Here is a 24,216-nt window from a genome sequence, read left to right on the forward strand (position 1 = left end):
GGCTACAGGAGGGGAAGAGAGATAGAGAGGAAGAGGAGAGGGGGAAGGGTGGAGAAGCAGATGGGCGCTTCTGTGTGCCCTGGCTGGGAATTGAACTCAAGACTTCCACACACCGGGCCGAAGATCTACTGCTAAGCCAACAGGCCAGGGCTCTATGCAAGTGTGTGTGTGTGTGTGTGTGTGTGTGTGTATACATATATATATATATATATATATTTTTTTTTTTTTTTTTTTTTTTGTATTTTTCCGAAGTTGGAAACGGGGAGGCAGTCAGACAGACTCCTGCATGCACCCGACCGGGATCCACCCAGCATGCCCACCAGGGGGCGATGCTCTGCCCATCTGGGGCGTCGCTCTGCTGCAACCAGAGCCACTCTAGCGCCTGGGGCAGAGGCCACAGAGCCATCCTCAGCGCCAGGGCAAACTTTGCTCCAATGGAGCCTTGGCTGCGGGAGGGGAAGAGAGACAGAGAGGAAGGAGAGGGGGAGGGGTGGAGAAGCAGATGGGCACTTCTCCTGTGTGCCCTAGCTGGGAATTGAACCCAGGACTGCTGCACGCCAGGCCAACGCTCTACCAGGGCTTATGCAAGTATATTTTTAAGATAAATTACTGGAAATAGAATAGCTTTAGCTTCCAGAACTGTAAGAGAACACATTTCTGTTTTTTTCTTTCTTTTCTTTTTTTTTTTACTTTGAGTAAAGCCATATGATCCCAGGCTTTTCTTTGTGGGTAGTGTTTTGATTATTAATTCAGTCTCTTATAGGCCTATTCAGATTTTCGATTTCTTCTTGAATCAGTTTCAGTAATTTTTGTCTTTTTAGGATTTTGTCAATTTCATCTGTTATTCTGATTTATTTGTTTATAATTATTCATAGTTGATTCGAAACCCCAGACCTGCCCAATCAAGGCACATATGAGAAGTAACTGCTATGAGTTGTTTCTTCCTGCTATTCCCCCCCTACCCCTATCTTCCTCTCTAGTGGATCAAGTGTCAACTGGAACACTTGAGTACCGAGGTTAGAAACCCTCTGGTCGCCAGCTTAAGCTTGGCATCATACACATGATCCCATGGTTGCTGGCCTGAGCCCAAAGGTCACTGGCTTGAGCAAAGGGTCACTGGCTCAGCTAGAGGAACCCCTTCACCCCTGTTCCAGGCACAAATGAGGAGCAATCAATGAACAACTAAAGTGGTACAACTATAAGTTGCTGCTTCTCATCTCTCTCCCTTCTTGTCTGCCACTGCCTCTCTCTTTTTCACTAAAAAATAAAATTATTCATATTCTCTTATAATCCTTTTTATTTCTGTAAGGTCAGTAGTAGCATTCTGCTTCCATTCCTGATTTTAGTAATTTGAATTTGTTTTCTTTGTCAGTCTAGCCAAAGGTTTGTTGATTTTGTTAGTCATTTCAGAGAACCAACTTTTGGTTTCATTTATTTTTCTATATTAGTTTTTCTATTCTCTACTTCATTTATGCAAACTTGTTTTTATTTTTTCCTTCCTTCTGCTTGCTTTTGATTTAATTTGCTCTTCTTATTATTCCAGTATGTTAAAGTGGAAGGTTAGGTTATTGCTTTGAGATCTATATTCTTTTTTAACATAGACATTCACAGCACTGCCTTTTCTGTATTTTATATTTTAGTATTGTCTTAGCTTGGGATCCCATAACAAATACCATGGAATGGGTGGCTAAACAACACAAATTTATTGTACCTCTTAGAGTCAGTTTTCTTATCTGTAATTGGCATTCAAAATAGGATATGCAAGGAAGAAAATACCTGCTACATCTCTCATTTTTTCATTCGTTAGTGTGTTTTATAATGAATAATAGTGGCTCATATACATAATTTTAGGTGTATTTGTTTGGTAGCTTACTGCTGGGATGCCTAGTCATAGACCACTGGTCTGAGAAGTGAAGGGTTTGGACTACAGTGTGTTCCTGTACCATATTGTCATAATTTACCAGAAAGGATTCTTGTACTTGGGTAGAAAACTTGGCAGTGTTAACTCTGGCTATTGTTGACCTTAATAGATTTGCTTATTTTTCTTGTTTTCAAGTCATTTCCCTGGCTGTAGTCTCTTCACTCAGAGAGGCTCTCTACTTCTCTGCAGTGTTGTGGTGCTTGTGATTTCCAGATCTGTGTGCTGTGGGTCGTTGGTTTAGGAGTAGCCTGAAGTAACCTGTGGGACTGGCAGCACAGGCAGAAACGTTGTTGCCATTTTTCACCCTGGCAGGCAGATTCAGAGACCCTGGCTTGCTCTCTTTGAATTGAATCACAATTAGAGCAAACTGACGATTATCTTTCTGATCATAATAACCTAGGCAAAATATTCTCAGATCTTCTTTACCTAACTTCTTTATCTCAGTCACTATGTACAGCAACCTAGACCTGAGAGAGTTCTCTGGGTAGTAAAGATGTTTAACTCTCCCCAAAGAAACTAAAGCACCCCAGGCAACACACTAACCGTTTCTCACTTCCTTTGGGTATGCCCCTGAGGTCTCTTCCTCTATCCGAGAAGGCCCTGCCCTTCCTTTTTTCACCTGCCCTGCTGAGTTCCAGTCTCCTTATTAGGAGGCATACACAGTGCTCATACATGCCTTGCTTATTACTCCTTTTCCGCATCCTTTCATAGATACTGTCCCTCTCACCGTCTTTGAAAGAGTTTTAGTTGCTTATGAGAGATGGCATAATAGCTGTCACAGTCCCCACTAGTAAGAATCTGATGAAATTGATGGAATCAATTCAATTAAATACAATAAAACACTATTTAATTTACTTTGGAGAAAGGAAAAATGCTTCCAGTTAATTGATGACACCACCAATTGTAAGATCTCAGATAATAAATGGAAAAAATGTCTTAGAGTCTATAAAAGTGGCAACTTCCTCTCCTTCCTAATTCTCAAGTAGGACAGCAAAGCTTGGAAAGACTAGGAATGCCAGGAGATAGCTGAGAGCCTAACAGAGGGAGCAAATATAGAAGCTAGAGGTAACTTCAGGATATAGCAGCTGGCAAGAACTAGAATCAATCCTCTCACTGGAATGCTGGAAATCAGTCCTTATTATCATTGCGGATGGTGAAAGGGCTAGTTGCTGCCTAAGAAACTGAAGGGATGAATAAGTGTTTACACTCCTCTCATTCAAGTAGAGAAGGGCTACCATGTGCAAGGAGTTCTGGTACATAAAATTAATGTATTTTTATTTATTTTTTATTGATTGCTTTTAGAGAGACGGGTGGGGGAAGAGAAGCACTCATTTGCTGTTCCACTTAGTTGTGAATTCATTTGTTGCTCCCTGTAAGTGCCCTCACCAGGGATCAAACCCACAATGTTGGTATTTCAGGACAACACTCTGAGCTAACTGGCCAGGACCCATAAAATTAATGTATTTTAAAAAGTTTATAGTTTTCAAGAATAATAAGTTTGTGACTAAATAGTTAATTCTATCATTAAGTAAACCTACTCAGTTGAGTTCCAATAACATCAGTTCTTGCAGAAAAATGAAGGTCACCCAGCTCCCACGTGTAATCATGTTTTCAAAAGCACTTGCAAAATTCTTCCAGATTATTCCTGAATATTTAGCTGATGGGTATTTTTCTCAAACGTGGTTCTTCTTCATCTGCTCAGACCATCCAGAGATGTGTCATAAGCTGTCCATAGTTAAAGAAGCACACCATTTGCTGTAGAAAAAAAGTGACATCATATAGTGTCTCTCCTCTTGGCCTGAGGACCTGCATCTGTACGTTACTTCTGTCTTTGGCGTGGCCATTTTCAAACAATAATTATAGATCTGATGATTGATTTAAAAGAGTAGACTGTTGTGAAGAAGTAAACTGGATCTAAATGAAGACAGCGCCTAGAGCATTTGTAGTTTTTCAAGAATTTTCTGACTTCACCAACTCATGCCAGTTTTGATATTTCAAAACAATTATTTTGCTTCCTTTTCTTAGCTCACTTTTTCTCCCCAAGTATATAATACAGTGGTACCTTGAGATACAAACAGACCAACATACAAATTTTTTAAGATACAGGCTGCGACTTGGTCCATATTTATGTTCGAGATCCAAGCGAAATTCCGAAATACGAGTCGTGATTCGGGAAGCTGAAGCTAGTTGGCGCATTGGCGCACGGGTCCAGTATCAGCAGTTTGATATACGAGTTGACTGACTTCCGAGCTCGGTTACAGAACGCATTAAATTCGTATCTCAAGGTACCATGTACTCTTATATAATTGTGGTCAAAAATCTTATTCATGTGGACTTTCAATCAGACTTTCTTTGCTCTTAAGTTTTAACCTTCCTAATTTATCAATATTTATTTTGTAGGTATCATTGCTGCAAATATTTTTGTATTCTGTTTATGGAGAGTACCTTCTCTTCAGCGGACAATGATCAGATATTTCACATCCAATCCAGCCTCCAGTAAGTCTAACTTTTATGATTTTATTTTGAGATAGAGGTAATATAAATGAAATATGCTTTATGTTAACTCAAATGCTCTAAAAAGAATGTGAGTTCTCACCCTGGCTGGGTGGTTCAGTGGATAGAGCATCATCCTGGCATGCCAAGGTCATGTGTTCAATCCCTGGTCAGGAGGGCATATATGAGAAGCAGTCAATGAGTGTGCAACTAAGTGGAACAATGAGTTGATGCTTCTCTCTCTCTCTCTCTCTCTCTCTCTCTCTCATCAATAGAAAAGAAATTTTTTGAATACTTAAAAATAAAAGAATGAGTCCTTACTAAGAATTATAAGTAAAATCAGAAGATAGACTATAAGCTCTTTGAGAACAGGGACCACAACTCCCTTACTGCTTGCTATGTTTCCCTGCACATAATAGATATCTAAATATTATTTAATAACTCACAATTCGTGATCATGCCCTGTCCAGGTAGTTCAGTTGGAACACCCTCCCAGTGTGTCAAGGTTGCGGGTTCAATCTTTGGTCAGGGCATATACAGGAGGCAACTGCTGAACGCACAACTAAGTGGAGTGACAGCTTGACTTTTCTTTCTCTCTCAAATCAATAAAAGATTCGTGATCATTACAGGTTTACTCTTTGAAAAAACTGTTATACACAGCTTCATATCTATCATTGAAATTATTTACTAATTCTTCTAACCAACTTTTGCTATAAGAACAGGTTGCTTTTACTGAACTGAGAATTTTAATTAGTTGCTTAATAAGTAGAAAAGAGATTTAAGATAGATTTATAACACTTTGAAGAATGCTTTTTTTAAACCAACTTATTTAACTTTTTTTAAAGTTTTTATTTATTCATTTTAGAGAGGAGGGGAGACAGAAAGCAGGAGAGAGCGAGAAGGGGGGAGGAGCAGGAAGCATCAACTCCCATATGTGCCTTGACCAGGCAAGCCCAGGGTTTCGAACCAGCGACCTCAATGTTCCAGGTTGACACTTTATCCACTGTGCCACCACAGGTCAGGCCCAACTTACTTAACTTTTTAACTGGCTCTGTTTTTGTTCCGTGTGTTTGATTTTACAGTAATGATGAAAAAACAATCTAAAATGAGCCATTTTTACTGGCTGTGTTCCACGATCACCTGTTTCCTTTCTCTTGCAGAGGTCCTTTGTTCTCCCATGTTGCTGTCGACTTTCAGTCATTTCTCCTTGTTCCACATGGCAGCAAATATGTATGTTCTGTGGAGCTTCTCCTCCAGCATAGTGAACATTCTGGGTCAGGAACAGTTCATGGCAGTGTACTTATCTGCAGGTAAGGAGCTTTATTCTTGGGACTTTGAGAGCATAGGCACTCTCAGCTCTCTGTAGGAGGGACAGAGGAAATGATTAGAGCCGTGTTCTACATACAGTGAGTGCTCAGTACCTACTCGTTTCTCAGATTGTGCGAAGGGAAGATTACCACAGACGGTGGGGCTGTTGTCTTCCCTGCTTTGGATTTTGTGGGTGTCCTCTTACGTGAATTATTTAACTGCTGTTTAGTTTTAAATGAGGTAGACAGGAGTTAAGGTTTAGTGTTGAACTTAAATATGTCATTTATGTCACTAGGCATTGGTTTCTTTAGCCTCAGGCTCACTATTTTACAGATAAGTAGTTCCCAGACTTCCCAGCTCTCTCAGTCATCTGACTCTTTCTTAAGTAACCTTAAGCTTATTTCCCACTGTTTGTTCAGTTTCCAGAAAGCTTTAGATCATTGCTATCCAGTAGAATGTCAAGAATGAGTTTATTCTTGCAGCATATAGGTTAGCATGGACTCGCGTTAGCTGTGGTCCTGGGGAGAGCGTCCTTTCCTTCGTTTACCAGGAAGTGGCAGTGCAGGATTCTGAGTTCCTAGATGCTGCTAAATTGGCAATTGGTCAGTTAAATTTTATTGCCTGACCTATGGTGGCGCAGTGGATAAAGCGTCGACCTGGAAATGCTGAGGTCGCCGGTTCGAAACCCTGGGCTTGCCTGGTCAAGGCACATATGGGAGTTGATGCTTCCAGCTCCTCCCCTCTACTCTCTCTGTCTCTCCCTCTCCTCTCTAAAATGAATAAATAAATAAATAATTAAAACAGTGTATTTGGCAATTATTCTGTAGTGTAAAGAGCACTGAGCTTGTAATAAAAGACCTAGGGTCAGATACTTTTTCTGCTATCAGCTCTGTGATGTTGTAGAAAAGAATATATACCTCTGAGGATAATAATTTATACTCTAATGACAAGGGGTTGTAGAAAGGATTAAATGAAAGCATCTACCATGAGGCCCAGAGTAGGGACTTCATTGGTGTTAAATTCTCATGTTTGGCCCTGGCCAGTGGTTCAGTGGATAGAGCGTTGCCCTGGCATATGAACATCCCAGGTTCAATTCTTGTCAGGGCACAGAGGAGAAGTGACCACCTGCTTTTCTCCCTTCACCCCGACAGCCAGTGGCTCAATTAGTTTGAGCATGACCCCAGGCACTGAGGATAGCTCTGTTGGTCTGAGTGTCGGCCTCAGGCACTAAAAATAGCTCAGTTGATTTAAGCATTGGCCCAAGGTGGGGTTGCTGGGTGGATCCCAGTCAGGTCGCATGCGGGAATCTGCCTCATTATTTCCCCTCCTCTTACCTTGGAAAAAAAAAAAAAAAAAGCCTGACCAGGCAGTGGCACAGTGGATAGAGCATTGGACTGGGATGCCGAGGACCCAGGTTCGAGACCCCCAAGGTCGCCAGCTTGAGTGCAGGCTCATCTGGCTTGAGCAAAAAAAAAAAAAACAAAAAACCAGCTCACCAGCTTGGACCCAAGGTCGCTGGCTCGAGCAAGGGGTTACTCGGTCTGCTGAAGGCCTGCGGTCAAGGCACATATGAGAAAGCATTCAATGAACAACTAAGATGTCTTAATGGAAAACTGATGATTGATGCTTCTCATCTCTCTCCATTCCTGTCTGTTCCTATCTATCCCTCTGTCTGACTCTCTGTCCTTGTAAAAAAAAATTTTTTTAATTAATTAATTAATTAATTTAAAAAAATTTAAAAAATACTCATGTTCATCTAATCCAGGGTTAGTCAACCTTTTTATACCTACCGCCCATGTTTGTATCTCTGTTAGTAGTAAAATTTTCTAACTGCCCACCAGTTTCACAGTAATGGTGATTTATAAAGTAGGGAAGTAACTTTACTTTATAAAATTTATAAAGCAGAGTTACAGCAAGTTAAAGCATATAATAATACTTAACCAAGTACTTTATGTTGGATTTTCGCTAAGTTTGGCAGAATAAATCTTTATAAAACAACTTACTATAGTGAAATCTATCTTTTTATTTATACTTTGGTTGCTCCACTCCTGCCCACCATGAAAGCTGGAACGCCCACTAGTGGGCGGTAGGGACCAGGTTGACTACCAATGATCTAGTCCCTCAAAACTGGAAGCTGAGCAATTTCTCTTGACTGTAAGATAAGTGTGTAATTCTTTGGCCATGCACTAGTTGTGTTGTAGGTGCAAATAGTCTGCTTTAGGTGCCATTAATTCCTGCTCTGTAGGAAGTTGTTTGTATAAATAAACCACATCAGCTCAGATGGTATTGGATCTAGAGGGACCTATAAAGGATCGTCTAATTTAAACCTGCAGCAGAACCATTGGGCGAGCTAGGTGAAATGTAGACTCCCTGGCCCTGCTCCAGGGGTTATGAGTTAGTATTTGGGTTGCAACCCAAATGATTCCCAGACACTTGGTGAGTTAGGAAACTAGTTCGTTCTTCCAGTTATATCTGAGGAAACTGATAACTGAGAGGTAAACTAAGTGATCCTGCATCACTCAGCAAGTCGTGCAGCAGTCAGGCTATTCTTTCCTTTAAGATATCTGAATGATAGACAGAATAAGTATCGATGCCTGCACCTTATAGTCACCCAGGTAGAAACCCGACACTTACTCTGTAGGGTGGAGATCAGAAGTGGAAACCATGTAATACCTCACTAAAATTACTGAAATGTGACTTATTTCTCAGGTGTTATTTCCAATTTTGTCAGTTATGTGTGTAAAGTTGCCACAGGAAGATACGGACCATCACTTGGAGCAGTAAGTATTTATAATTTAAGGAAATTTTAATTTAGCTTTTTAACTTTATTTTAAAATAATTTTAGAATTATAAAAAAGTGGCAAAATTTTATATTTAAAGTAAGTCTAAAAAGGTTCAATTTTGGAAAAGAGTCTTAGGTAAAATAATCATCCCATAATTTGTATGTTCCTCAAAATGATATATACTTAATTTTTCTAATGAGGTCTGTAATCTTGTTCTATGACCTACATGCTTTCTTTTTTTTTAGGTTGATTTTTAGAGAGAGGGAGAGAGAAAGGGGGAGGAAGCAAGAAGCATCAACTTGTAGTAGTTGCTTCCTGTATAGGAGGTCCTTGGGTTACAACAGTCTTGACATACAGTGTTTTGAGTTTACGACACTCACTTCCATAAAAACTTAAAAAATTGAGACATGAGTGTTTCAGCTTAGCTGTTAGCGTTGTACTTACGGACTCCATGGGAGAACTAGTTTGGTTGCACGCAGCAGAAGAATACACAGTACAGTGGACAGTACAGTATATTTATGTTCTTCTCCTTTTTCTGTGGCTTAGTTGTGTTTTATGTTCTAGATTATGATTTTACAACTGTGTTAGGATAGGTAAGTGACTTAGGCTAGGGGGTGTTTGAACTTACACCAAAATCTGGGTTACGTCACTATCGCAGGAACAGAATTGTGTCGTGACCCGAGGACCCCCTGTATGTGCCTTGACAAGGCAAGCCCAGGGTTTTGTACTGGTGGCCTCAGCAATCTAGGTCAGTGCTTTATCTACTGCGCCACCACAGGTCAGCCTACATGCTTTCTTAAGTTTTTCCTTAATGGAATTTTTGTTTTCCATAGAGAATTTGGTGCTGGTATAATTGATGTATTTCAAATTCTATCCTGTACCTCATTTACCAACTAAGCAGCTATGTGTGAAGGCAGTAAAGACCATTGAGATGAATCAGAAGTAGACTGACTTCTAGCTCAGTTTAGTTGGGGAGAAAACATACACATCTAATATACACTGAAAGGGCTGAGGATATCCTAGCTAACCTTGGAGGTTTGAGGGTGAAGAGACTTTCCCATTAGCTGAGAGGATCTGGGAAGGCATCTTGATACGTCCTCAGACAACTGTTACTTCCTCTTCACCTATAAAAAATGGAGTTCAGACGCTGGCTGGGTAGCTCAGTTGATTAAATTGTCATCCTCATACGCCAGTGTTGAGGGTTCAGTCCCCATTAGGGCACATATAAGAGTTAACCAGTGGGCATATAAATAGGTGGAACAACAAATCAAATTTCTCTCTCCCTTACTCTCTAAATTCTCTCTTCTATCTCATCTCTCTCTAAAATAAATAAAATTATTTTTGAAAAAAAGGAAAGTAAGAAATAAGCCCAAGATGGCTAGAGTGGCAGCCTGGTATTGGGATTAGACTGGATTTGAATCCTGCTCTGCGACGTCTCTGTGATTTCTAGGACATATTAGTTAACCTCTCTGAACCTCAGCTTATCCATATAAATGGGGTAGCACACATTCTGATCTGTAATTCAGGGTGTTGGCATGCTTAGCATGGTAAGGAACATGTAGTAAGAGATGTGAAGTGGGACTAGTCATCGTCAGAGTCCTACAAGGGCGCACATGAGATCTTGCTCCCTGGCATATGTCATCATTGGACTCAAACTAATAAAAAAAAATAAATCCCAGCCTCATAGAGCCATGGTGATATAATTAGTATTCCCAAATATTTCCATTCATTCTTGGCTAAAATTAAACTAAATCATCAGGTATATATTTTTCATAAGAAATCTGGAGGGGAAGCACTACTGATAAAATTGTGTTAGAAAATATGAAGTATTAATCTTACTGCCTTTGTAAAAAAACTTAATTAATTTATTTTTATTATTTTGTTTAGAGAGTCAGAGAGAGGGATAGACAGGGACAGACAGACAGGAACGGAGAGATGAGAAGCATCAATTATTAGTTTTTTGTTGCATGTTGCGACACCTTAGTTGTTCATTGATTGCTTTCTCATATGTGCCTTGACCATGGGCCATCAGCAGACCGAGTAACCCCTTGCTGGAGCCAGTGACCTTGGGTCCAAGCTGGTGAGCTTTTGCTCAAACCAGATGAGCCCACGCTCAAGCTGGCGACCTTGGGGTCTCGAACCTGGGTCCTCTGCATCCCAGTCCAATGCTCTATCCACTGCGCCACCGCCTGGTCAGGCAAAAAAAATTTTTTTTTTAAATAAACAATTTATTAACTTTAGAGAGAGAGGAAAGAGGAGAGAGACAGGAACATTGATCTATACCTACATGTGCCCTGATTGGGGATTGAACCAGCAACCTCTGCACTTCAGGACAATGCTCTAACCAACTGAGCTATCAGGCCAGGGCTTACTACCCTTCTTAAAAGACAACAGAGACTATTGGCTGGCTGGGTAGCTCATTTAGTTAAAGCATTATTCCCATATGCCAAGGTTGTAGGTTCATTCCCCGGTCAGGGCACATGTAAGAAACAAACAACAAATGCATAAATAAGTAGAAAAACAAATTAATGTTTTTCTCTCTCCCTCTTTCTCTAAAATTTTTTTTTTCCTTTTTTTTTTCTCCCATTTTTCCAAAGCTGGAAACGGGGAGGCAGTCAGACAGACTCCCACATGCGCCCAACCGGGATCCACCCGGCATGCCCACCAGGGGGCGATGCTCTGCCCCTCTGGGGCTTTGCTCTGTTGCGTCCAGAGCCATTCTAGCGCCTGAGGCAGAGGCCACAGAGCCATCCCCAGCGCCCGGGCCATCTTTGCTCCAATGGAGCCTCGCTGCAGGAGGGGAAGAGAGAGACAGAGAGGAAGGAGAGGAGGAGGGATGGAGAAGCAAATGGGCGTCTCTCCTGTGTGTCCTGGCCGGGAATCGAACCCGGGACTCCCGCACGCCAGGCCGACGCTCTACTGCTGAGCCAACTGGCCAGGGCCTAATTTTTTTTTTTTAAAGATGGGGACAAATAATGTTTCAATTATCATATTGGCACTAGAGAGCAAGAATTTGTTAAGAGTACTAGATTTTGGTAAGGGCTTTGTTTAGTTAGAGCTATGCATATTCTGAATCTCATTTAAAAACTGAATTTCTTACTAGTTGATGGCAGGAAGCTCTTCCCTAATACTCTGCTTTTCAAAAAGTTTACTTTCTGCCAGACATAACTCTTTATCGTGAGATGGCGAAGATCAATCAAATGTTTGTTGTAGGAAATAGTACTTGTTAAAATGTTAAAGAAATTTTTTTCACTTGAACTTGTAGATAGGTTTATCATAGGCTGAATTTGTTTACCAGTATTATGATAATCTGTTTCTTGTAATGTCATTGATTTAACTATCACTGATCTAACCTGTATATAAAGTGAATTTTCTTGCTCAGTCAGGAGAATATTTTTAGTCTCTTCTTTACAAGGTTTCCAGTAAAATAAAATGGTCACCAGAACAGATTCATTTGGAATTCCATTTTGATTTGTTTGTAGTCTTTTGGAATGTATCTCCTTGTATAACATTTTTGTTGGCTGCTCTAGATATTGCGATATATACATCACTTATCAGAGTCTACGGGTAGTCTCATTCTACCAGTTTAAAGTGAACCTTAACCTCTCTTTTCATCACCATACCCTCTCCAAATTATAATTGTCTTAAATATTTCCTGTACATACATTTATAGTATTAGTCACTGTTAAAATACTTGCTTTGCCTGACCTGTAGTGGTGCAGTAGATAAGTGACAACCTAGAATGCTGAGGTCACAGGTTCAAAGTCCCAGGCACATACAAGAAGCAACTACAAGTTGATGCTTCTTGCTTCTCCTCCTGCCCTAAAAATAATAAATAAAAATATTTTTAAAAAATTTTGCTAGCCCTGGCCAGTTTGCTCAGTAGCAGAGCATCAGCCTGGCATGTGAATGTCCCAGATTTGATTCCTAGTCAGGGCACATAGGAGAAGTGCCCATCTATGTCTCCACCCCTCCCCCCTCTTGCTTCTCTCTCTGTCTCCCCCCCCCCCCTTTTCCTCCTGCAGCCATGGCTCAATTGGAGCGAGTTGGCCCCAAACCCTGAGGATGGCTCCATGGCCTTCGCTTCAGGTGCTAAGAGGGCTTGGTTGCTGAGCAACAGAATCACACTTCAGATGGGCAGAGCATCGCCCCCTGTGGGCTTGCCAAGTGGATTGGTTGGGGCGCATGCAGAGTCTGTTTCTGCCTCCCCTCCTCTTACTGAATTAAAAAAATTTTTTTTAAAACATATTTTGAAACTTTGTATTTATTTAATTAGTTACAGAGACAGAGAGAGGGACAGACAGACAGGAAGGGAGAGAGATGAGAAGTATCAATTCTTCGTTGGGGCACCTTAGTTGTCCATTGATTGCTCTCTTATACATGCCCTGACGGGGGGGAGGGGTGCACAGCAGACCAAGTGACCCCTTGTTCAAGTCAGTGACCTTGGACTCAAGCTGGTGAGACTTGCTCAAACCAGATGAACCCATGCTCAAGCTGGCGACCTTGGGGTCTCGAACCTGGGTCTCCATGTCCCAGTCCAACATTCTATCCACTGTGCCACCACATGGTCAGGCTTTTTTTTTTTTTTTTTTGCTTTAACCGTTAAACATAATTTAGAGAATTCCAAGGAAGAAGGAAAATCTACTGTATTTGCATATAATTTTTACTTTTTTCATTGTCCTTACTTTCTGATATTCCAAGATTCCTCCTTTTATCATTTCCCTTTTTGTTTAGAGGGCTTTCTTTAGCCATTTCTTTTAGGGAGGTCTGCTGATGACAGATTCTCTAAGCTTTGCTTTGTCTAAAATGCCTTGATTCCTTCTTCCTTTCTCAAAGATATTTTTACTGGATATAAAATTCTAGGCTGACAGTTCTTTCAGCACTTGAAAGTGTTGGGCCATTCCTTTTTGTCCTCCATAGTCTGAAGAGAAGTCCCTTGTTATTTAAATAGCTTTTTCTTTTCTTTTTTTGGTATTTTCCTGAAGTGAGAAGTGGGAAGGCAGAGAGACAGACTCCCACATGTGCTCGACCACAATCCACCCAGCAAGCCCCCTATGGGGTGATGCTCTGCCCATCTGGGGCATTGCTCCATTGCAACTGGAGCCATTCTAGCACCTGAGGCGGAGGCCATGGAGCCATCCTCAGTGCCCGGGCCAACTTTGCTCCAATGGAGCCCTGCCTACGGGAGGAAAAGAGAGAGACAGAGAGGAAGGAGAGGGGAAGGGATGGAGAAGCAAATGGGCGCTTCTCCTGTGTGCCCTGGCTGGGAATCAAACCCAGGACTTCCACATGTCAGGGCGATGCTCTACCACTGAGCCAACCGGCCAGGGTCTAAATAGCTTTTCTTTTCTTTTTTTTTTTTTGACAGAGAGAGAGATAGTCAGAGGGATAGATAGGGACAGACAGGAACGGGGAGAGATGAGAAGCATCAATCATTAGTTTTCGTTGCGACACCATAGTTGTTCATTGATTGCTTTCTCATATGTGCCTTGACCACGGGCCTTCAGCAGACCGAGTAACCCCTTGCTCGAGCCAGCGACCTTGGGTCCAAGCTGGTGAGCTTTGCTCAAACCAGATGAGCCTGCACTCAAGCTGGCGACCTTGGGGTCTCGAACCTGGGTTCTCCGCATCCCAGTCCGACGCTCTATCTACTGTGCCATTGCCTGGTCAGGCTAAATAGCTTTTTGATGTAGGTAAGGTTTCATTTCTCTTACTGCTTTAATGATTTTTTTCCTTTGTAATATCCAGAAGTCTTGTCATGGGTATTGTTTTGTTTACCTTGTTTGAATTTTGCTTAGCTTCTTGGAACTATAGGTTTATTCTTTTGGGGAAATTTTCAGCCTTTCTTTCTTTCTTTTTTTTAATACAGAGACAGACTCAGAGAGAGGGATAGACAGGGATAGACAGACAGGAACAGAGAGATGAGAAGCATCAATCATTAGTTTTTCGTTGCGCGTTGCAACACCTTAGTTGTTCATTGATTGCTTTCTCATATGTGCCTTGACCACGGGCCTTCAGCAGACCGAGTAACCCCTTGCTTGAGCCAGCGACCTTGGGTCCAAGCTGGTGAGCTTTTTTTGCTCAAACCAGATGAGCCTGAGCTCAAGCTGGCGACCTCGGGGTTACGAACATCCCAGTCCAATGCTCTGTCCGCTGCGCCACCGCCTGGTCAGGCAGCCTTTATTTCTTGAACTCCTTTTTCAGCCTCACCCTCATACTTCTCTCCTAGGACTGTGCTGCCACAGTATTAGACCATTTGTTATCATCTCATGGGTCCCTGGAACTCTGTTAATTCTTTTAAGTTGACTTCCTCTCTTGTCCAGATTGGTTAATTGCTGTTCTGTCTCCAGTTCACTGATTATTTTCTCTGTTCTTTTCATTCTGCTTGAGCCCATCCATTGTGGGTTTTTTTAGGTTATTGTATTTTTCAGTTCTAAAGTTTATATCTTCTATTTCTTTGCTGAGCCTATTTCTGTGCCTTTTTTTTTTTGTTTCAAGCATGTTTGTGATGGCTCATTAAAGTATTTTATGATGGCTGCTTTAAAATGCTTTTCAGGACCCTGGCCAGTAGTTCAGTTGGTTAGAGCATTTTCCAGTACACCAAAGGTTGTGGGTTCAATACCCAGTCAGAACATATACAGGAACAGATCAATGTTCCTGTTTCTGTCTCTCTCTTTCCCCTCCTCTCAAATTAATAAATAAATTTTTTTTTTTCCTGAAGCTGGAAAGAGGGAGAGACAGTCAGACAGACTCCCGCATGCGTCCGACCAGGATCCACCTGGCACGCCCACCGGCTAGGGCCAATAAAAATTTTTTTTAAATGTCAACCAATGAGTACATATATAAGTAGAACAACAAATCGATGTGTCTTTTTTTTTTTTTTTTTCAGTGAGAGAGATAGACAGGAAAAGAGAGAGATTAAGAGTATCAACTCAGGCCCTGGCCAGTTGGCTCAGCGGTAGAGCGTCGGCCTGGCGTGCGGGGGACCCGGGTTCGATTCCCGGCCAGGGCACACAGGAGAAGCTCCCATTTGCTTCTCCACTCCCCCCCCCCTTCCTCTCTGTCTCTCTCTTCCCCTCCCGCAGCCGAGGCTCCATTGGAGCAAAGATGGCCCGGGCACTGGGGATGGCTCCTTGGCCTCTGCCTCAGGTGCTAGAGTGGCTCTGGTCCCGGCAGAGCAACGCCCCCTGGTGGGCAGAGCTTCGCCCCTGGTGGGCGTGCCGGGTGGATCCCGGTTGGGCGCATGTGGGAGTCTGTCTGACTGTCTCTCCCCGTTTCCAGCTTCAGAAAAATACAAAAAAAAAAAAAAAAAAAGAGTATCAACTCATAGCTGCGGCACCTTAGTTGTTCATTGATTGCTTCTCATATGTGCCTTGACTGGGGGACTCTGGATGAGCCAGTGACCCCTTGCTCGTCAACCACCTTGGGCTCAAGCCAGTGACCATGGGGTCATGTGTATGATCCCATGATCAAGCCAGCGACCCTTCGCTCAAGCTGGATGAGCCCGTGCTCAAGCTAGCAACATCGGGATTTTGAACCTAGGTTCTCAGTGTCCCAGACTGACACTCTAGCCACTATGCCACTGCCTGGTCAGGCTGCTGTGAAACTTTGAATCTTGTTTGTTTGTTGTTTTTACATTTTTTAATTTATTGATTTGAGAGAAACATTGACTTATTTTACTTATTTATGCGTTTATTGATTGATTCTTGTATGTGCCCTGACCAGAGATCAGACCTGTGACGCTGGCGTATCGGGATAATGTCCTAATCAACTGAGCTGCCCAGCCAGGGCCTGAGTCTTGTTTAAATCCACTCTTTAGCAGGCTGCCTCTGACACTGCTCTAACAGGGAAGGGAGTGCACTGACCATTACTGCCAGGTGAGGATGGAGGTCCAGGTTCCTCACTCCACTCCTTTGACACCTAGGACCAAAGGGTTCTTGTTCCTGCAGTACAGGGCTGGGAGTTCTGGAAGTGCAGCCTCCCTAGTAGATCTCTGCGAGAACTATTCTGGCGAGGAGGAAAGGTGCCATGACATTGCTGCCCATTTGACCTCCACTGGCACCTCCCTGCCCAGGGTGTGGGGACGCTTCAGCACGGTCTACAGAGGTGGACGTCTGGGTTTTCCACTCGGCCTTGTAGATGGGGATTGGGCTACTGTCTTCCTATGGTTTTTGGTTGGAAAAGAGTGATTGTTGTCTAAAAGGTTTTTGTCTTACTAGGCTACCCTCTTTTGGTCCTTTGGCTAGAGAGAGTGCTTTTTGTGGGGGTAAGACCTTATTGTGTGAGTTTATTGGAGTTTCTGGGTTGTGAGCTTCTCCTGAGCCCAGTTTGAGCTCGGAGGCCAGAAGAAAACCCAGGAAGTCAGCACTCAGGTCCTGAGGTTCCTGGTCTACTCTCCCCTCTCAGCTTTTCAGAGTTGTTTTATATATAATGCCCAGGGTTTGTAGCTGTACTTTACTTGTAGAAACAGAAAGCCCTTTAAAGGAAACTCATTTAAAATGAATAATGCAAAAAAATCACATAAATCATTAACATTATATGAAAATATAGAAAATTATTTATGAACATTGTTTACTTATGAAATAAGTAAAAAATTATATGTGTATATTGATTACAAGTACATAACCAGTATACATAGACAAATTATTGGTGGAGAATAAACAATCTTCACCTCTAACCAAGATGGCAGACCTTGGCCCTGGCCTGTTGGCTCAGTAGATAAGAGTGTTAGCCCGGCGTGCAGACGTCATGGGTTCAATCCCTGTTCAGGGCACACATGAGAAGCCACCATCTACTTCTCTTTCTCTCCCCTTCCCTCTCCTTCTCTCTCTCTCCCCCTCTTGCCGCCAGTGGCTTAGTTGGTTTGAGCATTGGCCCAGGCACTGAGGATAGCTCTGTTCTGAGCATTGGCCTTAGGAGCTGAGGATAGCTTGGATGATTCGAGCATCAGCCCCAGATAGGGGTTGCTGAGTGGATCCTGGTCTGGGCACATGTAGGAGAATGTCTATCTTCCTTCCTCTCACTTAAAAATAAAAAAGAAAGCAGACTTCCAGGATCTACATGGATTTGACATCATTACTCCCTGAAATTTTATCTAAAATATATGAATGTGAAATTTTTCTGAGGAGAAACGGTCCATTTTCGTTATATCCTTTAAAAGCCTCTGACTAAAAAAAAGGTGAAAATAAAGAATATCTGCACAAGAGTGAACTCAAGCATTTGTCAAAAAAGCAAGTTGCGATTTATTCAAACACATAAATGTTTAAATTCGTGTAGGTAAAGATCACTTTGAGAAAATTTCAGAAGGATAGTGGAACTACTTCCTATCTTTAAACTAATGTATAATGAGTTCAATGTGTTATAGTGAGAAGAAACTGGCTTTATGTGGAAATGTGCAGTTAATGAGAATTTTCTTTATTAAAATGTCTGTAATGAGCACTTTAGATGTAGAATATAATCATCTATGGAGAAACAATTTAGAGAACAGAATTTTAGTGCTCTTTTACATCAACTAATCAAATTGTATTTGCTTCATTTTGGGGAAATTGTAATTTTATTGTTTTTTTTTTTTTTGAAAAATAAGGCTTCAATGTGATTTCTTCTGGATTGGGTAGAGCTGACTTTTTTAGGTTTTGTTAAAAATAAACCTAGGATACTAAAGTTGCCCATATGCTGTGCAGCCTGGAAGGTGATGGGCTGCTGTTCAATTGGATTTTCAAATTCTTAGTGACACTGACATCTATTCCCATGCATATGTGCTGCAGATAGGTTTTGGGAGGCAGATGTTGAGGCTCCAGTCAGAACAAATCTTTCAGAATGACCATAAATATGGCCAGTCTAACATGTTGTATGCTGGAGGAACCATGACCCAGTAGCTTCTGTGGGGAAATCAGCCAGCCATCTTCTAATGTGGTTCTGATGTCCTTGAAAGTTGTTGTGACCTATTTAGAGGTGGACGAGGGGAACAGGGAAAGGTAGAATAAATTATGGAGGTGTGTGTATACGTTTCCACACAACCAGTGATTGCCCTGTTAAGGGAAGTCAGGATTTCAGAAGAACCCTGTGTGTTTTGATTACAGACTTGCATAGAAGCTTAGTTTAGTCAGTATACAGTAGCAGGCAGTTGATCTTAAATATAGAATATAGAATTCTGATTCCTAACCCCCACTGCAGAATTGGCAGATACCACCAATACCCAACCTGTCCCCTGTAATGTGTAGGAAGTTGTTTCCATATTCTTTGCAGTTTTCAGTATAAGCACTGGGTTATCAAATTCAAGAAATTTAATGTTGTTATAATACTTTCATTTACTCTATAGAACATGATTCCATTTTTGTCATTTGTCTCAATAATGTTCTTGGTAGCTACTTCCCCCTCTTAGATCATGTATTGTGTTCAGTTGTTGTATGTCTTTGATCTCTTAAAACTGGGACATTTCCTCTCTTTCTTTTTTCCCCCCTTGTGACAGACAGAGTCAGAGAGAAGGACAGGTGGGGACAGACAGATAGAGAGAGATGAAGAAGCATTAGTTCTTCATTGCAGTTCTTTAGTTGTTCATTGATTGTTTTCTCATATGTGCCTTGACTGGGGAGCTACAGCAGAGTGAGTGACCCCTTGCTCAAACCAGTGACCTTGGGCTCAAGCCATCGACCTTGGGCTTCAAGCCAGCAACCATGGCCTTTGGACTCAAGTCAGAACCATGGGGTCACGTCTATGATCCTATGCTCAAGCCAGTGACCTGTGTTCAAACTGGATGAGCCCGCGCTCAAGCCAGCGACCTCAGGGTTTTGAACCTAGGTCCTCTGCATCCCAGTCTGATGCTTCATCCATTGCGGTCAGTCAGGACTTCCTTCCTTCCTTTATTCTTCCCCTCCCCTCTCCTCCCCTCCCCTTCTTTCCTTTCCTTCCTCCTTTCCTCCCTCCCGCCTGAAGAGATAGAAAGGGTAAGAAGCATCAGCTTTGGTGCTTTGATTTTTGTTGTGCATTGGTTGCTTCTTGTATGTGCATTGATCGAGGCTAAGCTGGTGTTCCCTTGTTCAAGCCAGCGACCTTGGGCTTTTTATTCCAGTGACCTTTGGGCTCAGCTGGCAAGCTTTGGGATCGTGTGGATGATTCCCCTGCTTAAGCCAGTGATCCCATTCTGACTAGCCTGCACACAGAGCTGGTGACCTCAGGAATTTGAACTGGCAACCCCAGCATTCTGGGTTGACGCTTGATCCACTGCACCACCACCAGTCAGGCCACATACTTATTTTTTCAATTGCGGTACAGTTGACATACAGTATATTAGTTTCAGGTGTACAACAGTGGTTTGATATTTATATTATGACATGATTTCCACAGTAAGTCTAGTTTAAAAATCTGTCACCATACATAGTTATAGATTTTTTCCTGTCATGAGAACTTTTAAGATCCTTCTTAACAACTTTCAAATACACAATACAGTATTGTTACCTGGTTACCATGCTATACATTATATCTCATGACTTATGTATTTTATAATGGGAAATTTGTACCTTTTAACCCTTCCTTCATGCATTTTGTTCACCCTCTCCACCCCTAACTCTGGCAACCACCAATTTGTTCTCTGTATATATGAGCTCGATTTATTTTATTTTTTTAGATTCCACACATAAGTGAGATCATACAGTGTTAGTCTTTATCCATCTGACTTATTTTGCTTAGCATAAAGCCCCCAAGGTTCATCTGTATTGTCCAAAATGGCAAGGTTTCCTTTTTGGGTTGGGGGAGTTTCCTTTTTTTATGGCTGAGCAATACTCCAGGGATGTATATCATTTTCTTATCAGTTCATCCATTGATGGACACTTAGGTTTTTTTTCCATATCTTAGCTGTTATAAATAATGCTGCGGTGAATGTGGGATTCATATATATTTTTTTAGTTATTTTTTATTTATTCTTTAAAGATTTTATTGAGGGGGTATCAAGAAGTATCAACTTATAGTTGCTTCACTTTAGTAGTTCATTGTTGTTTGTTGTGTCTGCCTCCAAGGTTTCAAACCAGGGACCTCAACATTTCGGGTAGATGCTTTATCCACAGTACCGCCACAGGCCAGACAGTGTTTTGTTCTTGTTTTTGTTTTGTTTTGTTTTGTTTTTTTAAGTGAAAGGAAAGGGAGATAGGCTTCTGCATGCGCCCCAACCAGGATCACCCAGCAACCCCCATCTAGAGCTGATGCTTGAATCAACTGAGCTATCCTCAGCGCCCGGGCCGACCCTTGAATCAGTCAAGCTACTGGCTGCGAGACGGGGAGAGGGAGAGAGGGAGGGAAAGAAAAGCATATGGTTGCCTCTCATGTGTGCCCTGACTGGGGATTGAACCCATGACTGAGCAAACCGGCCAGGGCCCAGGCAGTGTTTTTGTTTTATTTGGATAAATATCCAGAAATAGAATTGCTGGATCATAATCTATTTTTAATTTTTTTGATGAACTTCCATCCTGTTTTCCATAGTGGCTACACCAATTTACATTTCCATCAACAGTGCACAAGAGTTTCCTTTTCTCCACATCCTTGCCAAAAACTTATTTCTTGTCTTTTGATAATAGACGTTCTAACAGGTGTGAGGAGATAGCTCAATGTGATTCTGATTTGCGTTTCCCTGATTATTAGTGATGTGAACACCTTTTCATGTACGTACCTGTTTACTCTCTGAACATCTTTGGAAAAATGTCTAATCAGATTCTTTGCCCATTTTTTAATCAGTGTTTTTTGGACGTTGAGTTGTATGAGTTCTTGATATATTTTGTATGTTAACCCTTATTAGATTATGTGATTTGCAAATACTTTTCCCATTGGTAGGCTGCCATTTTGTTGATGGTTTTCTTTGTTATGCCGAGCTTTTTAGTTTGATGTAGTCCCATTTGTTTATTTTTGTTTTTGTTGCCTTCTGGTTAACCTGTTTTGTTTTTTCATGGCATTAACAGTTTTGAACAATGCTGGCTACTTATTTTAAAGAAAGTCCGTCAGTTGGGTTTATCTGTTTCTTTATGATTAGGTTCTGATTGTGTATGTCTGGTTGGAATAGGACATGAGTGATGCGCCCTCAGGTATCACAGCTGGAGGCGCATGATGTCCATGCGCCCTTGATTGTCCTCTGATGTCTGCTTACCGTGTTTTCTAGCTTCTCTACTGTAAAATTATTTTTCCTTCTTTTATGTAAAGTTAACAAGTAATTTGTGAAAAGTTATTGGGGATTATGTAAAGATCTTGATATCTTGTTTATCAGAACACACCCCTTGCCCTACTACGCAGAAATAAGCATACATTGATTATTCTGGCTTGAATCAATTTTTGCTGTGATGGTGGTTGTAAGGGTGAAGGTAGATATACATCTTATTGGCTTTCCCTAATGTTAACATCTTCCATAACCATTGCTCGCTTATCAAAACTAGGAAATTAACATTGGTACAGTCCCATTACCTGCAGACTATATTGGGAGTTTTCCACTTATTCCATGGTGGGGTTTTGTTGTTTTGTTTTGTTTTGTTTTTACAGAGACAGAGAGAGAGTCAGAGAGAGGGATAGACAGGGACAGACAGGAAGAGAGAGATGAGAAGCATCAATCATTAGTTTTTCGTTGCACATTGCAACACTTTAGTTGTTCACTGATTGCTTCCTCATACGTGCCTTGACCGTGGGGCTACAGCAGACCGAGTAACCCCTTGCTCGAGCCAGCGACCTTGGGCCCTAGCTGGTGAGCTTTTGCTCAAGCCAGATGAGCCCACGCTCAAGCTGGCGACTTCGAGGTCTTGAACCTGGGTCCTCCACATCCCAATCTGACGGTCTATCCACTGCGCCACCGCCTGGTTAGGCGGTGTTTTTTTTTTTTTTTTTTTTTTTTTGCCAGGATTCTACTTTCATTTCATTGTCATGCCTTTTTAGTATTGTCTTAGTCTGTGATGGTTTCTCAGTCTTTCCTTGTCTTTCATGACATTGATACTTTTGAGGAGTAGAAGATACTTTGTGCAGTGTCTCTCATGGGAGTTTTATTCTATTTAATAAGTAACCAAGTTTGTCTACTAAGAACGTTGGTAGTGATTGCCTCCCCTTGCTCTTGCTTCACACCGGGCCACACAGCTTTTTTGCATTCATCCATCTTTGTACCTTCTGACTTTCAGGCTTAGTTCAAGCTGTTTTTCTGCCCAGAACACTCTTACCACCTCCTCTTGTTTTACCTGGCCAACATCTGGTCACCCTTCCCTACAAAGTTTGATGTCACTTACTAACTCTGAGCTTACATCAGGCTCTCTCCCTTCCATCACATGCTGTACCTCCCCATTACTCAGAATGTCTTTCCTGCCGCTGCGTAAGCTCCATCAAAGTAGGGACTGGAAGTTTTGTTCCTCTATAGCCCCAACATCTGGCACCATGCCTGGTATGTAGTAGGATTCAAATATTTGAATGAATCTTTATCATGAGATTTAAGGCAAACTAAGATTTATGATCCAATTTCTCAAATATTTTACCATTTAGAGGAATTTGGAACATGTCTAATGTCAAGAAAGTTTATTTAAACTGGCATAACTTACCCATTTTTTTCATAGTCATTATAAATTTAAATTATGAAAATTTCGTAACAACCTGGAAAAACATGTATGATAAAAGAAAAACTATACAGCAATTATAATTTCAACTATAACAAGATGACTGATTTATTGATGTTAAGGTGAGATTAGAGGTTTATTGTCTAATGCGAGGCTTTTGGGGGAAATGTGTATCAATCAGGCGGATGAATGGGTGTCCCTGGGAGGAGCCGCGAGGGCAGGCCCTGCCGAGCTGTAGGATAAACATGGCACACTTTCCTGGGAGGAGTTGTGAGGGGCGGGCCCTGCAGAGCTGTAGGATAAACATGGCACACTTTCCTGGGAGGAGCCGTGAGGGCAGGCCCTGCAGAGCTGTAGGATAAACATGGCACACTTTCCTGGGAGGAGCTGTGAGGGGCGGGCCCTGCAGAGCTGTAGGATTAACATGGCACACTTTCCTGGGAGGAGCCACGAGGGGCGGGCCCTGCAGAGCTGTAGGACAAACATGGCACACTTGCCTGGAACAGAACAGTTGCTCAGAGGTTTTAAGGGAAATGTTAAATTTTACTATGAAGTAGGATGCAAATTTTACATGGTTGTTTAAAAGATAAAACATTATAATTAAATTCCACATGTGGGTTTCTTTGGGAAATTCATGCTCTCTGGTTGGGGGGAGTTTTGGTGAAGTCTGAGAAGTTCCTTTTTAGTTATTAAATGAAATGATGCCTCTGACATATTTAACACTGTCCCGCACTTCACTGAGCGTGCACGTGCTGGCTGTCACACACCTTGTTGCCTGTAGTCAGTCCTTCCCGGTGGTGACTCTGTGATGGACTGGAGTCCCTGTGCCCAATATTTTGTACATTCGTAACTGAAAGCTTTTAAGCTTTGTGCTCACCTAATTTGTGTTATTGACTTTCTGGAAAAGTATTGCTACTTTCGATGTTGTGGTTGGTGAGTGTTGCACATTGAGAGCTTCACCTTTTCACCAGAGTGTTACTTTGCAGTCGGGCGCGATCATGACGGTGCTTGCCGCTGTCTGCACCAAGATCCCGGAGGGGAGGCTTGCCATCATCTTCCTTCCAATGTTCACCTTCACGGCCGGGAATGTAAGTATTTTTATGAAGTCAAGTGTGGGGACAGTGGTGGTATTTTTATATTGACTGAA

At 41.9% G+C, this 24,216-nt stretch overlaps 1 protein-coding gene across 6 annotated transcripts in view; it reads left to right on the plus strand.

The window, feature by feature from the left end:
• Positions 1-24,216, plus strand: part of PARL (presenilin associated rhomboid like) — a 45,699-nt gene that overhangs the window by 15,806 nt on the left and 5,677 nt on the right. For 4 of the 6 annotated variants that reach the window (XM_066241365.1, XM_066241363.1, XM_066241367.1 and 1 more), the window contains exons 5-8: positions 4,322-4,417; positions 5,575-5,724; positions 8,432-8,502; positions 24,041-24,157. In XM_066241365.1, coding sequence (XP_066097462.1) covers positions 4,322-4,417; positions 5,575-5,724; positions 8,432-8,502; positions 24,041-24,157 — 434 coding nt within the window. The remainder of the gene's footprint in view (positions 1-4,321; positions 4,418-5,574; positions 5,725-8,431; positions 8,503-24,040; positions 24,158-24,216) is intronic. The other 2 variants (XM_066241364.1, XM_066241369.1) reach the window with 2 other exon arrangements.

Source organism: Saccopteryx bilineata, chromosome 8, assembly GCF_036850765.1.
Source record: "Saccopteryx bilineata isolate mSacBil1 chromosome 8, mSacBil1_pri_phased_curated, whole genome shotgun sequence".
NCBI lineage: Eukaryota > Metazoa > Chordata > Mammalia > Chiroptera > Emballonuridae > Saccopteryx > Saccopteryx bilineata.